The sequence below is a fragment of the Camelina sativa genome, chromosome 16 (assembly GCF_000633955.1).
Source record: "Camelina sativa cultivar DH55 chromosome 16, Cs, whole genome shotgun sequence".
In the NCBI taxonomy this organism is placed as follows: Eukaryota; Viridiplantae; Streptophyta; class Magnoliopsida; order Brassicales; family Brassicaceae; genus Camelina; species Camelina sativa.
The window spans coordinates 11923864-11938508 of NC_025700.1; the positions used below are offsets into that span (position 1 = coordinate 11923864).

The 14645-nt window shown below is 31.4% G+C and overlaps 1 protein-coding gene across 1 annotated transcript; it reads right to left on the reverse strand.

Moving 5' to 3' along the window:
• Positions 3775 to 8046, reverse strand: LOC104750376. The gene is made up of 9 exons (XM_010472162.2): positions 7842 to 8046; positions 7422 to 7508; positions 7217 to 7306; positions 7046 to 7132; positions 6767 to 6961; positions 4791 to 6686; positions 4563 to 4709; positions 4114 to 4475; positions 3775 to 4022 (listed from the first exon to the last, which is right to left on the reverse strand). Exons 1-9 carry the CDS (start codon positions 7893 to 7895, stop codon positions 3935 to 3937), a joined length of 3006 nt encoding a protein of 1001 aa, XP_010470464.1. The 5' UTR covers positions 7896 to 8046; the 3' UTR covers positions 3775 to 3934.

Consider the following 14645-nt stretch of genomic DNA (forward strand, 5'->3'; position numbering starts at 1 on the left):
TGGAGAGAACTTTGGCTCCGCCCTTCTCCATTGGAGAGATAATCTTGCGTCCAATCTCCTCCACCTTCATCCCTTACGGAGATAACTTTGTGTCCAACCTTCTCTACCATAGGGAGAACCTCGGCTCTGCCCCCCTTCTGTGTGGAGAAAATATGTTCACGTCTTTTTGATATCTCAAAATGGGTTGTTCCGACAACCAATGAAAGTAAAAACAATTTTCTAACTTCACAAAAAAATCTTTTGATAGTAACTAATGTTAAATTTCTCAATGTATTCGTGATAGTAACTATGCCAAAGTGAAAGTAAAATAGTTGGCTTAATGTGTTTATAGATAACATAATATACTAATCAATGATGTATCATCACAATAATGTATGACCGCCATGGAAAAAACCTCGGCTCCGCCCTCATCCCTTATAAAGAGAACTTTGCGTCCAACTTCCTCCATCATGGAGAGAACCTTGGCTCCGTCTTCCTCCCTTAGAGAGATAACCTTGCGTCCAACCTCCTCCACCTTCCTATGTTGGGTAGATAACCTTGTGTCCAACCTTCACCATCATAGAGAGAACCTCGGCTCTGCCCTCATCCTGTGTGGAGAGAAAATGTTCACGTCTTTTTGCTATCTCAAAATAGCTTGCTCCGACGACCAATAAACGTCAAAACCTTTTTCAATCGTCACAAAATCTTTTGATAGTAACTAATGCTAAATTTCTCAATGTATTGGTGGAAGTGTCTTTGACACACCATGATGTAGCCTCTATCTCTATAACGCTTCAATCGCCACATTGTTTAGTGAGCCCATGTCTACTCTCAGTCTATGGGCCCATCTTCCCAAGTGGGTCCTACATCTATTTCCGGCTTGTGGACCAACCCATATTCGATGGTCGGTTTGTTACGTCTGGAAGTCTTTAAAAACTTGATTACCGACCTTACAAATCAACAAATGATATTTTCTTGTGTTTTGTCCTCACTCGCACAATTTCGACAATCACTTCCAGAAAGGTCACCCATCATGAAGTTCTCTCAAGACCTTTGACTGAAAAAATAAGTGCATTTTAGTGACATATGTGGCTAAATCAATTCTTTTAAATATTTCCGCAAACCAGGGTGTCAGAGTCTTTGAGCTCCTATGGATCTATCAACAACGATTTATTTTTTTCCAATCTATCTATCTATGTTTGTTGTACGCTTGTGTTTGATTAGCCTATTTTATCAATTCATTAGGTTGATGAGCTTTTATTCGTTATCTCCCTTTGGGATTGAATGAATAATGGTAACAATTATGTTTGAAAAAAAAAAAAAAGGGTTTATGACCAACCAAGCAAGGTTGAGAAATTGAAAGAAAATTAATTTGGCATAATTAAATAAACAATAGAAAATTATAAGCATGTTAATATATGAATCCCAAATCATTCAAAGATTAAAATATAAATTTAAACAATCTAAAAATACTACAATAAATTTTAAAATACAGTATTAGAAAAAAAAGACTTATATATTAATCTTTTTTTTTGTCAACATATTAATCTTACCTATTCCCAACTGAAAAAGGAGAAAGTAGTAGAAAATTTTGGCTTAAGAAAATAAGAAAAATTTACCTTCCCATTAAAATATATTTCCAATTAAACAAAATTGAAAGCAATGTTTTTTAATAAATTATTTAAATATGAGGCGATCTTTGATTGTATAGAAGTGAGTACAAAATTTTAGAATTAATAATTAAAAGTATATTTTCCTTAATCCTTTTTCTATTTTTTTAATAATTAATCACTTAAATTAAAAATAAGAAATAATATTATAATTTCGAATTTTATGAAATATATATATATATATAATCTCCTTATAATTATTTTAAAAAACTTTGTTTTTTTTTCTAAATTCTGAAATTTTTTATAATTATATTTTTACTTTATTAATATTTTTTAAAACAAAAAATATTTTCTTTTTGTTGTAATCAAATTCTTCCTATTAAATATCGACACATGTCAAAATCTTGTTAATGACTAACTTTCAAAACCCAACTTTATATAATAAGATAGTGGAATAAATAAAATAACATAAACTATAATTTAACCCGAAAAATATGTTTAACCACCATCATAATTGGATCAATTTAATTTGAAATATTTAATATTTTAATATTGATTATGCTAATAAAGATTACACAAAACGGATTAATTATATTTTGAATTTATGTTAATGTCGTTCCAAACATGTCCTGATATGTACCCACAATGAAGTAAATTAAAAAAATTGGATATTCTGTTCAAAATGAAGAAATCTAATGTCACATTTTTCAAAGTAAGTTGAAATAAATTAAAAGATTCTCTTAAAAAAATACATCAAAAATAATAATCTAGATTTTAGGAGGTAGATTTATAGAAAATGTACAGCTCTTTGCACCTATTCTAAATATATATATATATATATATATATATATAACAAGATAAGTTAAGTTCTATTATATGAATAATAATGAATTTACTAATATAATAATTATTTAAAGTTATATTAGAAATAAATTACCTTTGAATTTAAACTGTTATTTTAAATTAATGTGTTTCGTTAATTAAAAATGTAAGAAAATAGAATGTATATTATGTCAAAATACATTTAAATATCCAAAATAGAAGAAAAAGTAAATGAATATATCATTTTCAATAGGACTAGTAAGAAAATAGAAAATTACTAGAAGTTGTGGAATGTAGTAGAGCCAAAAAAAATTACTAAATCTCTTAGATGGACTCAATTACAGTCCGTAATAATATATATATATATATATATATATATATAATCTTTTGCACATATTGTAGGTAAAAAACATTTATTTAAAAAAAAAATATAACTAAAATGAGATCAACCGATTTATGAAGTTATTATAATTGGTTAAGAAATTTTTTGACACTTTTCTTCTATTTTTTTAAATTTAAAGAAATGCCTTATGATTAAGTAATTATTGTTTGTGCGATAAAGAAATTGAACCTGGTCTAAATAGAACATTTCAATGTATGAAAAATATGTACAAATATGTAAAACTGATGATTCTAAGTTATAATGTCTATTGAAATTTTTTGTCACAAAAGCTTTTCAGGATAAATGCAGAGTATAATATATTTTTTGGCTCTTGGCTAACAATAGAAAAACTGAGAAAATAAGTATAGATTGTTTGTGATCATGTTGATGTGTTAGTATTTTATTTCAGCATACGCGTTAGATATGATCTTATTATTCTGCATTTTTGATAAAGTTAGAACAACAAAAGTCCAAATTCAATTTATCATAAATAAATTATTCGAATTAAATCATTAAATTATTGAACATGCAACTAGCAATTCAACAATAAAAATAAGCCGACAAAACCAAATAAATGTTAAATAATATTTTGTTATGTAAAAATAAGAACGAATTAAACTTTGTATTTAGCTAAAAAATTATAAAATGGAATAGAGGAAGTATGATTGTAGCTTGTATAATTTTTAAATTAATCTAAGAAGTTATACGTATGAATAGAGATTTGGTTGTTGTTTGTTAGACGCCGTCCAAATAATTTTTTTTATGTGAATTTTGATTATTATTATTATTATTACTAGTTGTAATTTTTATATTATATCTTTGACCTATATTATAAAAGTTTATGATTTTCATCACGTTACGAGGAATTTTGTTTCATTGCTCAAAACCACAACAGTTTTCGTCACGCACATATTATATCTTAGTTGATCATCAGAATGTTTTTTATTAATATATACCATATTTATTAGAATTGTATTTCCTGTAATTTTATGTTCAATTTTTCTTAAATACATAATAATTTTTAGAAATAAAGAAATACTTTCTGCAATAGATATAATCACTAGCAAACATCAAAATGAATTTAAAACACGTTCAAGAAATCTACTCAGAGTTAGTTCATGCTTCAGCATCATAAGTTAGTTCATGCTTCAGCATCATACTTGTTATAGACCAAAACCTGCTTCTCTTCCCACCATCTTTGTGCTTCCTTCTCTGAAAACCTCTTCCGACTACAACCAAAGTTAGAAACAAATCACATAAACACTTAAAGCATACATCAAATCACATAAAACACTTAATCACACTTCACATTTTCTTTACCTAAACCGTACGCGTTTAAGCGTCTTCCGACCGCAAGGCAAAGCCGTGAAAGTTATATATACACCAGGCTCGTATTGCTCCACTTGTTCTGCTGTCGAGTCTTGTGTTCCGTTTTGGTGATGTCCTGTTCTTGTGATGGCAGGCGATGCATCTACTAATAGCTTAACGTTGCTGTCACGGTTCGAGGATTTCGTGACACATTTCTCTACAAGTTGTCTGTTTTCGGGTTGGGAACGAGATGTAGTGATTGGTGTGAGATATGGAATGGACACTGAGTCATCAAAGATTGGTGAGACTTGAGAAGGATTGCATGCAATGACGGTTTTAGGAGGATTGCTCGGTTTCTCTTTATTCGTTTGAAGCTGCAAGGAAGATACCGCGAAAATGTGAGTCACATAAATAAACAGAAAAGAGAAAGATGAAAAAGAGAACTATGTATCTTTCTTTACCTTAGACGCCAAGGCTTTGATTATCTCTTTCGCAGCTTTCGACTTCTCGGCTTCTTCTTTAGCAACTTCCCATGTCTTGTCGAGTTCTTGTTGGCATTCTTGCATCTTCTCATTGCCAAGTTCACATTGTGTCTGGAGATTTCTTATCTACATGATCATATAAGTGTACCTTTAGTGTCTAAAATGTTGATATTGTTACTAGTAAGAAAAGAAAAAAAAATTGTTTACCTCGGCTTTTAGCCTTTCGATTTCTTCAATTAAGATCTTATTCGACTCAGACGAGGTTGATGTCATTGTAGAAGATGGTCGCCTCGATGATACTGACAGATTCATAGGAGAACTAGTCGAAACTTTATCGAAATGAAACAGAGAAGGAACAGAGACTTGTCCCCATCGAGGCTGTTCACCTTGTGGAAGATTCTGCATCTCATTCTCTGTTTCTTTTTCAGTCCAATCCTCAGATACCCTTCGTGTAGTAACCAGCTGCATCCTTGGAGTATGATTCTCCGTCTTGACATTTCTTGAAAACTCTGTTATACTCCATAGATGATCGAAGCAAGAATCACAAACCCTAGAGAGCTTGCTTTTGTTTGGTGCCAAGGAAGCATTTACAGCTTTCTTGCTACTACAAGCGTTACAAAACAAGAGACCACAGTTGTAACAGTTATGTTTTTTCCTTGTGAATCCAAAAGCTGATTTGCAAGAACTGCAAGCTGTTTGATCAGTCAAAGAGATCTCTTTATGCAAACATATCGCAGCCGTCAAGTTCAACCCACAAGCTATACTCTCTACCAACCTATCACCTAAAGGCTCAACAAGAACCGGCGAGTTTCTATCTCTAACGTCACCTAACCCAAGTTGTCCGTTCGTGCCTTTTCCCCAAGTATAAACATTTCCAAACGAAGTTAACACAGCTACATGATGTGAACCGGAAGCAATATCCTTAACAAACTGCCGTGTTAGATTGCCCAAAACAACATTTATCGACTTGTCCTTTGCTCTTGGACATCCCAACTGCCCATGGATCGAGCTACCCATTGTATAAACCGTTCCTGAAATGCTGAGTGCAACAGTTAAAGTCCATCCACAAGAGACTTTTGTAAAATCATGATCAATGAGCTCTGTAACACAAGTTGGCACTAGCTTTCTCTTGCTATCTGTATGTCCTAGCCGTCCTTTATCTCCATCTCCCCAAGTAAACAGCTTTCCACAACTCTTAGCATTGTAAAACTTCCGGTCGGACGCGGTTTCAACTACCGCAGCAGTGTGCCATGGTCCACAAGAAACATATAGTACCTTCATACGTCTCAAAGACTCCACTTCTTTTGGTTTTGTTACACTCTCAAGACTCCCATGTCCAAGAACTCCAAAAGTTCCACTACCGTAAGTGAAAAGCTGACCACAACTAGTCACAATCGCCGTGTGCCACGCGCCACAAGCGACAATATAAACACTCTGAGATCCGCTTAAAACGTCGGATACTTTTCGAGTCAAGAACTGGCTTCCTGATTGTTCAATGGTTCCACCATCGATTCCCCATAGATACATCTCTCCTGACTCCGTAACAGCACACGTTTGATGATCACTACAAGCAACTGATCTAACAGCAACATCCTCGAGTGACTCAACGCGTTTTGGATGGTCGGTGTCGATGTTAACTTTAAGTCCGAGCTTACCACTGTTCCCATTGCCCCAACAAAACACTTCACCTTGTCTTGTAACCAGCGCAGCATGTTTTGCACCTAGAGAAATACTCTGTACATCAAACATTTTGGCAGATTCTAAAAGCTTAGGAGATAACGCATCGTTCTGATTCTTCGAGCCATCGATAAGACCAGTTATAGCTCCCCATATCATTATGTCCTTGAGGACATTGGATCTTGTAACCGGCTGTGTTATGACAGAAGGAGGTGGAGAAGCAACAAATCTCTGTGATGAGTTCTTGCAAAGTTCTGAACCTGTAGATTCAAAATCCGAGTTCCTAATATCATAATCTGTTTCATAGTAATAAGAAACAGGACCAATGGCATCAGATGCAGCAAAACTGTCGGAAGAACATGACAACCCGTTAGATAAACACCGCTCTTCAAGTAACGTAGATGGACTTCCACATAAACTGCGTATCTTCAAGAACATAACAATATACATCAAGAAATCGAAAAACAATCTCTAAAATATATAAAAAGAAATGGTTCTTTAGCTACCTGAGTGTAGTCAGGGGTCTCTTCAAGAAGTCCGAGATTCTGTTTCCTTCGGATAAAACCCGCAGGACTATTAATACAACTTTGAGCTCCCCTACTAGTCCGAAGATTCGTAGAGGTCCTAACGTTATGGTGCTTTGTTATCACAGCTCTAAGGCCTTTAAACCAAGATTCTGCTTGTGCTTTATCTTTACATATCTACATATATAACCAACAAAACATCTATAAGAAGTCTTGAATATTGCAACTAACTTGTTAAACAACATAATAACCAAAACTTACAAGATCAAGAGTGTGTTCTCCATTAGCATAAATGAGTGAAAAAGACTGTTCCTTTCGATCCGATTGAGCTTGTTTCTGAAAGTTTGGCTAAGAACAAGATAGGAAAACATTTCATCATCATCATCATCATGTTCCTTAATCTGAAAGAAATGTTTAAAATGAACTACATACCGTAATTTGTCCTCGGACAATTGTAATAACCGAACTCAATCTCAATTGTCTCTCCTCTTGTCCTGAGTACCAAATCAAGTACTTCTCATCCTTCAAAAAAACCAAAAGAGCAAAACTGTAAGCACCACAACTCTTTAAAGCTAAATGGTTTTTTTTTGTACACTCAAGTTTTTGGAATTGAAAGATCATAGAAAAAGAAACTTACCATTGAGAGTTTAAAAGGACAGAACTTTGGGTTTCCTCTTCTCCTACATTTCAGAAGCTGTGCACCTTTCTTCAAAGCCAAGATTGCCTGTAAATAAAACCATCAATAATTCATAACTACAAAAACCAAGAAAGATCTTGAATTGTATGATAGATCTCTAAATCATTTCGAAAACTAACTATGAAACAGAGTGATTGATTATAAATGTGACAGAGTGAGGACTAAAATTGTCATTTGAGGGAAAAAGAACAAAAACAAGAATTAAGACATAGTGTGAACAGTGATCTCTCTCTGTGGAGATAAAACTAGGAAAAATTCAAGAAATGCATCAGTTTCTTGATTTCTATAACCCAAAACAGAGTGTCAAAATCAAGAATCAGTATATGTGGAAGGGTAAAGCAGAGGAGAAACAAAAAGAACCTGTTCATCAGTTCTATCACGAGGAACTGTAGCTGAGATTTGCTGTTCGCCCATAGCTTTGTTTGTCAGAGAAGAAGAAGAAGAAGAAGTAGATGGGTGTATAAATAAATTTGTTTGGAATTTAGAGGAATGTGAAACAAATTTGTGTACTCTCTCCTCTCTCTCTCTCTCTCACACACACACAGCAACTCTTAAGGTGTTTTATATTCTTAGAATAATATTGATTTTTTTTTTTTTGCTTTTTTTGGTTTCAAGTTTAGTAGTAGCTAAAACAAGTGTAGTACAAATCGTAATTTAATACTTTTGTTTCCTTAATCGTAATTCAAGATTCTCCCAACGTTTATGCCACCGAGTTTGCTTGATTTAATTTTGTTTGCTGTTTTTTCTTGTCTTTTTGAATTTTTGATATCTTAGTAAATCGATTAAATTTAAATACATTTAGTTCACAAGTTCGAAGAGATTGTGCAAGGAAAAAGATTTGTAAGAAAACTTAATTTCTTGGTCAAAGTATTTAAGGACCATAACCCAAACTTCCAAAATTTAGATATAATAATCCAATCTTCGCACACACAAAAAAAATATATATATATATATATATATATAATAATCTAATTTAAATTCATAGTAATGAAATTGACTTAGAACTTAGGAAAATATCTTTGACAATTCTTGTTTTAGTAATTTACAATGAAACATTTTGTGATGTGATTATAAATAATCTTTTTTTAAGTTTTAATAGTTTTGAAAGAAATGTTGTGTTTACTTTCGTGATTTATAACTAATAGAACTTTAAAACTAAATAATGATATATAATCACTTTTTTTTACTATTCACTTTTCAAAAAACATGAACTAACTATTCAATATTTTAACATATCGAGCAATCAATCAAAAAACTTTGTTTTAATAATAATTTATCATTGATAAAAGCAAACTAGTTATACATTCTTGTCCAATCAATTAAGATCAGAAAATTTGTTTTTGGGGATGTATATATTTTATTTAATATTGTAAAATATTATCTGTATAACTTTAGTGGTGTATTTTTGTGATTTTTAGAGCTGCATATTTTAGTTGATTTAAATCATAAATCGTTTATTTTAAATAGTATTTAATTTAATTAAAATGATGATTATAAATTTGTGCAAAAGTTAAATAGTGATTTGTTACTATCTAATCAGAATTCAAGTCTTAGAAATAATGTGTTGGCAATGTACGAGTATATAGATAGTGAGTCATTAGTTATATACTGTGTATACTCTTTAAAGCTAATTTTAACTTCATTAAGAAGAAAAAAAATAAGAGGAGGGAGAGAGTCGCACGTGTGCAGAAAACCACATGGGTTACTTTCAGTATTTTCTTAATTATTACTTCTTTTCTTCTGCAATTATTAAGTTTCTCTTTTTTTCTTAAATTTTTGTTTTTATTTTCCGCAATTATTAGTTTCTTACTGGTTGCCTCTCTATTTTCTTGTCCTTTTCCTCATTCTTTATTTTTTACTTTTGTTATTTTTCCATTAGACAACTGGCATCAAGACAAGAGTACGACACAAACCCAACATTGTCAACCTCTTTTGTAAGAAACCAAGCAAACACATACAAAACTCTACGTATTTTGCATATGTTTAGATTTTTAGCAAAACTAAAGTTGTAACTTTGTGATTTCTCATGTGTGGGCCGAAAATATCGAATAAAAATGAAAAAACTGACGTAATCATGATTTCAGCTGGTGTCAAAAAAAGAACAGTATATAAGATGTTTTTAACTTTTAAGGATGGAAAATATCATGATCATTAATAGTATTTATTCAAACTCTTTAATTGTCGAAATTCTTGCATGATTTTACTACAAATTCAATAATTATTTTTTTGTAGACAAAGAATACGTTTTGAAATTAGTAACATATCATAATCGTTCAGTAAAATAGTGTGGTGGATCAGGTAAATGTAAAATCAGTGTGTTAAAAAATACAATATATTTTTTTAATTTCTTTTGTTTTTTTAAGGCTATAGGATCTTATCCAACCGGCCATCGTATTGTAATAACCTATCTATTCAACCATAAATAATGGCTATAACATATTATTAAATAAACATTAGTTATGCAAAACAGTATGAGAACATCTAATAGAATTAAACAAGAAAAAGAAAAAGTTAAAAAGTTAAAATATATCCTATAATTTGGAAATTTGGATTTGGAATATAGAGAGTACTATGTTTTACATAGGGGTATATATGTATAGACACTTTTAGCAATATCTCTCTTTTTCCGTAATTGGTTTTGGCGATAATTATATTTAGGGTTTAGCAGGAAGCCTCTGAACTCTGAAGGGATGTTGTACAAAGTCCCGAGTTCTAGTTCTGACAGTCGGAGAAGACTGCTTGCAAAAAGTATTTGAATTTTTTTTTTTATTTAATGATTCTTGAATTAAAGAACACATGTGCCGCAAACTCAAGCATTCCATGGTCACAAAAGAAAACCTTTTAATGTATAATATATATAAAAACGTAGAAATTAGGTGGTCATTTTTGTACCATATAAACAAGTATTGTTAACCTACGCAATATAGTCAATGACCGTATCGTATGAGTATCTCTAATGTTGAAAAAAGTACCCATCACTAACTTTAGTTCTTTTTTTACTAACTTTAGTTTTTCATTTAAATAAATTTGAAAAGAAGACAATCAGTATCTTACGTACATAGCATAACATACATGCATGTATATGCATCACATCTGGTTTGGGTCACTAAAAAGTATATTCACGATTGGATGGTATCCCTTCGATACCAGAACAAGCCACACCTTAGGAGCCTTTTTTCAACGTTGATTCCATGCCTGAGGAGTTTGGGATCACCTAAGTGTCACGTTGGTCGTTGGTCATATCCAAATTATAACAATTCTTATAGATTGACTTTCAGTTCTATCAGATGCTCTAGAATGATTGCCATGATAATAATCATGTGTTGAGTAAAGGTTGGAGGATTTAATTTGGATGGTATGGACGGAAAATTCTAGAAATGATTTACAACTGTTTTAAAAAGTTCTAATTGAAATCGCCAAAGATAATCCAAAGATAGGATTCCAAAAGAGCAAGGGGCCCTAAGATATAATATCTACTTTATTGTAAAAAGGATTAGCTGGTTATCGTTTTGTTATTTGATATATTTTTTTTCTATCTTATAAATTGTGTCGTTTCATTTCTAATGTCAATTATAAATTTCCATAAAAATGACTTTTTCTAATTATTTTTAATGGACAACACTTTTTATATTAGAAAACAATATGTACTTCAAAACAACATTCGTTGTCTTTTAACAAAAAAAAAAAAAAAAAAAAAAAAAATTCGTTNGAAATAGATTTAATGGATATTTATTTCCAAAGTGAATGATAAGAAATGGTTTATTGGTATAACCGTATAAGTTAATTTAAGCACGTTAACACATCAGAGTAATTTAATTGATAGTTTCTTGGAACCTCCGACCTCATACATTGAACCGACGCATGAAATGTACGTAGTATATACGTGCCGAGGACGAACACACATGCCCATGCATCCTCGAACACTCACACACACTCACACTTCTATAAATATACATGTTTAGTTAATGTAGGCCGATGGCTATCTGTACGTACGTGGATATGCTAAAAACGATTTATTAATATTAATTTATTTCAAAGCTTATTATTATTCCATGAAAACGTGAGGCATTCATGCATGTAAAGCACTGAAAAAATATATTTATCTAATTAACAAAAGAACTATAGTTCGAGGGATGAATAATCTAATTAGGTCTCTGCCCAAATCGAGAAGAATTATGAACCCAAAGATCTTGATTACAATAATAATAATAAAAAAATTCTATTGCCATTCTAAAAATTACCATATTTTTGTTATTTCCCAAAATGTGGTTTATGAAGTCGATTACGAAGTTCTTTTCAGTTTGCTAAACACCTTCATAAATATGCTGAAAAAAATAATAATTTTTTTGTTGTTATATTTTGTGGTATGTTTGGTAATCCTCATAATTAAATGTTCTCACATTGGCCATTGGGATACCGGATTTGGATCCATCAGCCAATGTTATGCATCTGTTTAGAAGAGTTCAAGAACGTTGTCAGAGTATAGGTACGTTCGGTACAACCAAATGTTATGCATCTGTTTTTGCCTAGAACATAGAAAATAAAAAGCCAAACCAATAAAAATTGTTGGATTTGATTGATTGGTTTAGATAAAAAAAATCATGATAGTATTTGAAGAAGATTTGATTGGTTAGTGGGCATAAGATTTGATTCGTTATATTCAGTTTCTTGGGTCCCAAATGATAATAAAGAAAAAAACATTTCGTTTGTCATTTTTGTAATTGATGTATCAATTATTGTGGCGATAACATTCATGATTGTAAACTTAATTATAGGCCGTATGTCTTGGGATAATATCACATGTAATACAAATTCCAACTTCTACAAATACATAGTATTGTATACAAATTAATGTATATACTATATTATAGTTGAAACTTAAATAAAATTTGGGAGGGATAATACCAAACCCTATGATCTTAGGCCACATACCAGACTTAATTTATCCTACCTCGACTTCTTTTAAGGCTTCTTTGAAGTCGCTTTGGAACTTGATATCTTTGTTTTCCGTCTTTTTATTTGTGTGCTTAGGATTTTAATAAGATTTACAAATTTTGTTAGTAATCGAGACGAGAGCCATAGTTGCCTATGCTGTCTTTTAGTCTCATTATTTTTCTATCTACCGGGTTTTTTACTAACCAAATAAACTATAGATCTTATGATCTATTGTCATGCCGGGTTAGAGATCTAAACATGCTGAACTAGTCTTTTCCCGATTATCAAGATTCGATTTCGAGATATTGCCTACTTGGCTACTTTCCTAAAAAGATTTGTATAATTCAATAGGTTGAACTATATATCGATAGTGCATACTAGATTTACAAAGCGCTGTATACTCTATTAATAGATATATATATATTTTTTAAATTTGTCGTTTGGATTTTATTTTCAATCTTTTGGAGAGAGGAGGATTCAAACTTCATGTGCAAGAATCCTTGAGAGGTAGCAACGTCACTTATTCTTACGGATCCGAACAATGAAAAAATAGATTATAGTTCCATCTTCGTTTTGTGATATTCACTTTTTCCCATGAAAAATGGTGATCGAGTTTACTATATATGTACTTGAATTCAAAATAGTCTCATGATTCGAAGCAAAGTTATAGATCATGCATGTTAAGTCGTCGTCTTATAGCTACATTTTTCAGTTATGATGTGTGTATATTGTTCTTGACTTTTGAATACTCTCTCTTTTTTGGGTTCATTGGTTGTATGTAAGTTTCGTTTAAAAATAACTTTGCAAAAGAAAAAGAGCATTGTGTGGCTATATATACAAACAAATGTTATGAAATTCAACTCATAAAGATCTAGTTGACTTGCCCAAAAACAGAAAACAAAAAAACAAAAAAACAAAAGAAAAAGGTCTAATTGATAGTCAAAAACCAAATGCAAATTAATGATATTAAAGATCTCGTTGAGCTAGCTTTCAAAGAGACCATTCTTGATGGCTCTATCAATATGACGATTGGCAGTTCCATGTGTACGGAGATCGATTTGTGTCATTTGTTGTTGCCGCCAGTCCATATATAAGTGACAACGTTAATTAGTGATGATTTTCCTCAAAGGTGGTGAGAGACTTAGAATCTACAGGCCAATCAACGAGTTGAGTTCAATTGTGCGAAGAGAGATACCATTTAGATATCGAGTAATCACGATCATTTGTCTCAATGCATGGTCTATATGCAACGGTGGCTTCCCTCCTCTATCTACGTACAAATCCTACATATAACCGTGGTTAGCGTATCATATGAAATGATATTTGTCAAGTTGTATGTTTTGCGTTCAAGCATGGCTGGTAATCTGATTTCTTTGCAATAGCAACACAATAAGGGAAGGAAATAATGATTTAGACGTATAAATTAAGCTTGTGTCACTAGACGCAATTTTGTCCATTTCAAAAAATTAATATATATATATATATATATAATATATTCACTTAATTAACTACAAGAAGAAATGTCTTTAGTAGCACTCTGATTACAAAGTAATTTTCCTAAACTAGAAAGAAATGGAAAAAAAGAATACAAAATATCCGTCTTTATTAGACAAAAGTATAATTACAGCTTTGAGAAAACCTGAAAGGCTGAAACGTTGTGCTATTGTGGTAGTTTTTTTAATAAAAATGATCTTGATTTTTTTTCGGTTCAGATTGCTATTACAAATTAACCCACACAGAAATATATAAAATTCGAAATCTCACAAAAATAAAATATATATAAAATTCAAAAAATTCTATTATAAAAAAATGGAATTAAATAAAATCCAACAGTATTGTTTATTTATACATGGCTTTGTATTTAATTAACTAGTCGGAGACAAGTCAGAGAAGTGCTTTCTACCATGTCTTTTAATGTTTGTCAATTAGCTCATACCACAATGTCTTGTTTTCATCACCTATGTCCATGTGGCATTTATAATAGCTGAAGAAATTATAAATAAATCTAATTTTATGGGCACATATATGGCTATAAATAATTTAGAAGTATCCAAACCAAATCTTATTATGATATATTGTTTGAATATTTTGTGAAACAATTGCATTTCAGTAATCAGTAATACTTAAACTCATTGAACAGATAGATGGATCTCCAAAGCATTCTCACTATAACACTAATACAAATCATTACACTACAAGAAAGCTGCCTATTTTCAAAAATACAAATCA

Excerpts from the sequence above, each read along its gene's own strand:
- LOC104750376 (XM_010472162.2), bottom strand. The coding sequence starts at position 7,895 with ATGGGCGAACAGCAAATCTCAGCTACAGTTCCTCGTGATAGAACTGAT. Across the intron at positions 7,307-7,421 it reads GTCCTTTTAAACTCTCAATG|GATGAGAAGTACTTGATTTG; the intron begins GTAAGTTTCTTT and ends GTTTTTTTGAAG. Across the intron at positions 4,023-4,113 it reads CTTAAACGCGTACGGTTTAG|TCGGAAGAGGTTTTCAGAGA; the intron begins GTAAAGAAAATG and ends CTTTGGTTGTAG.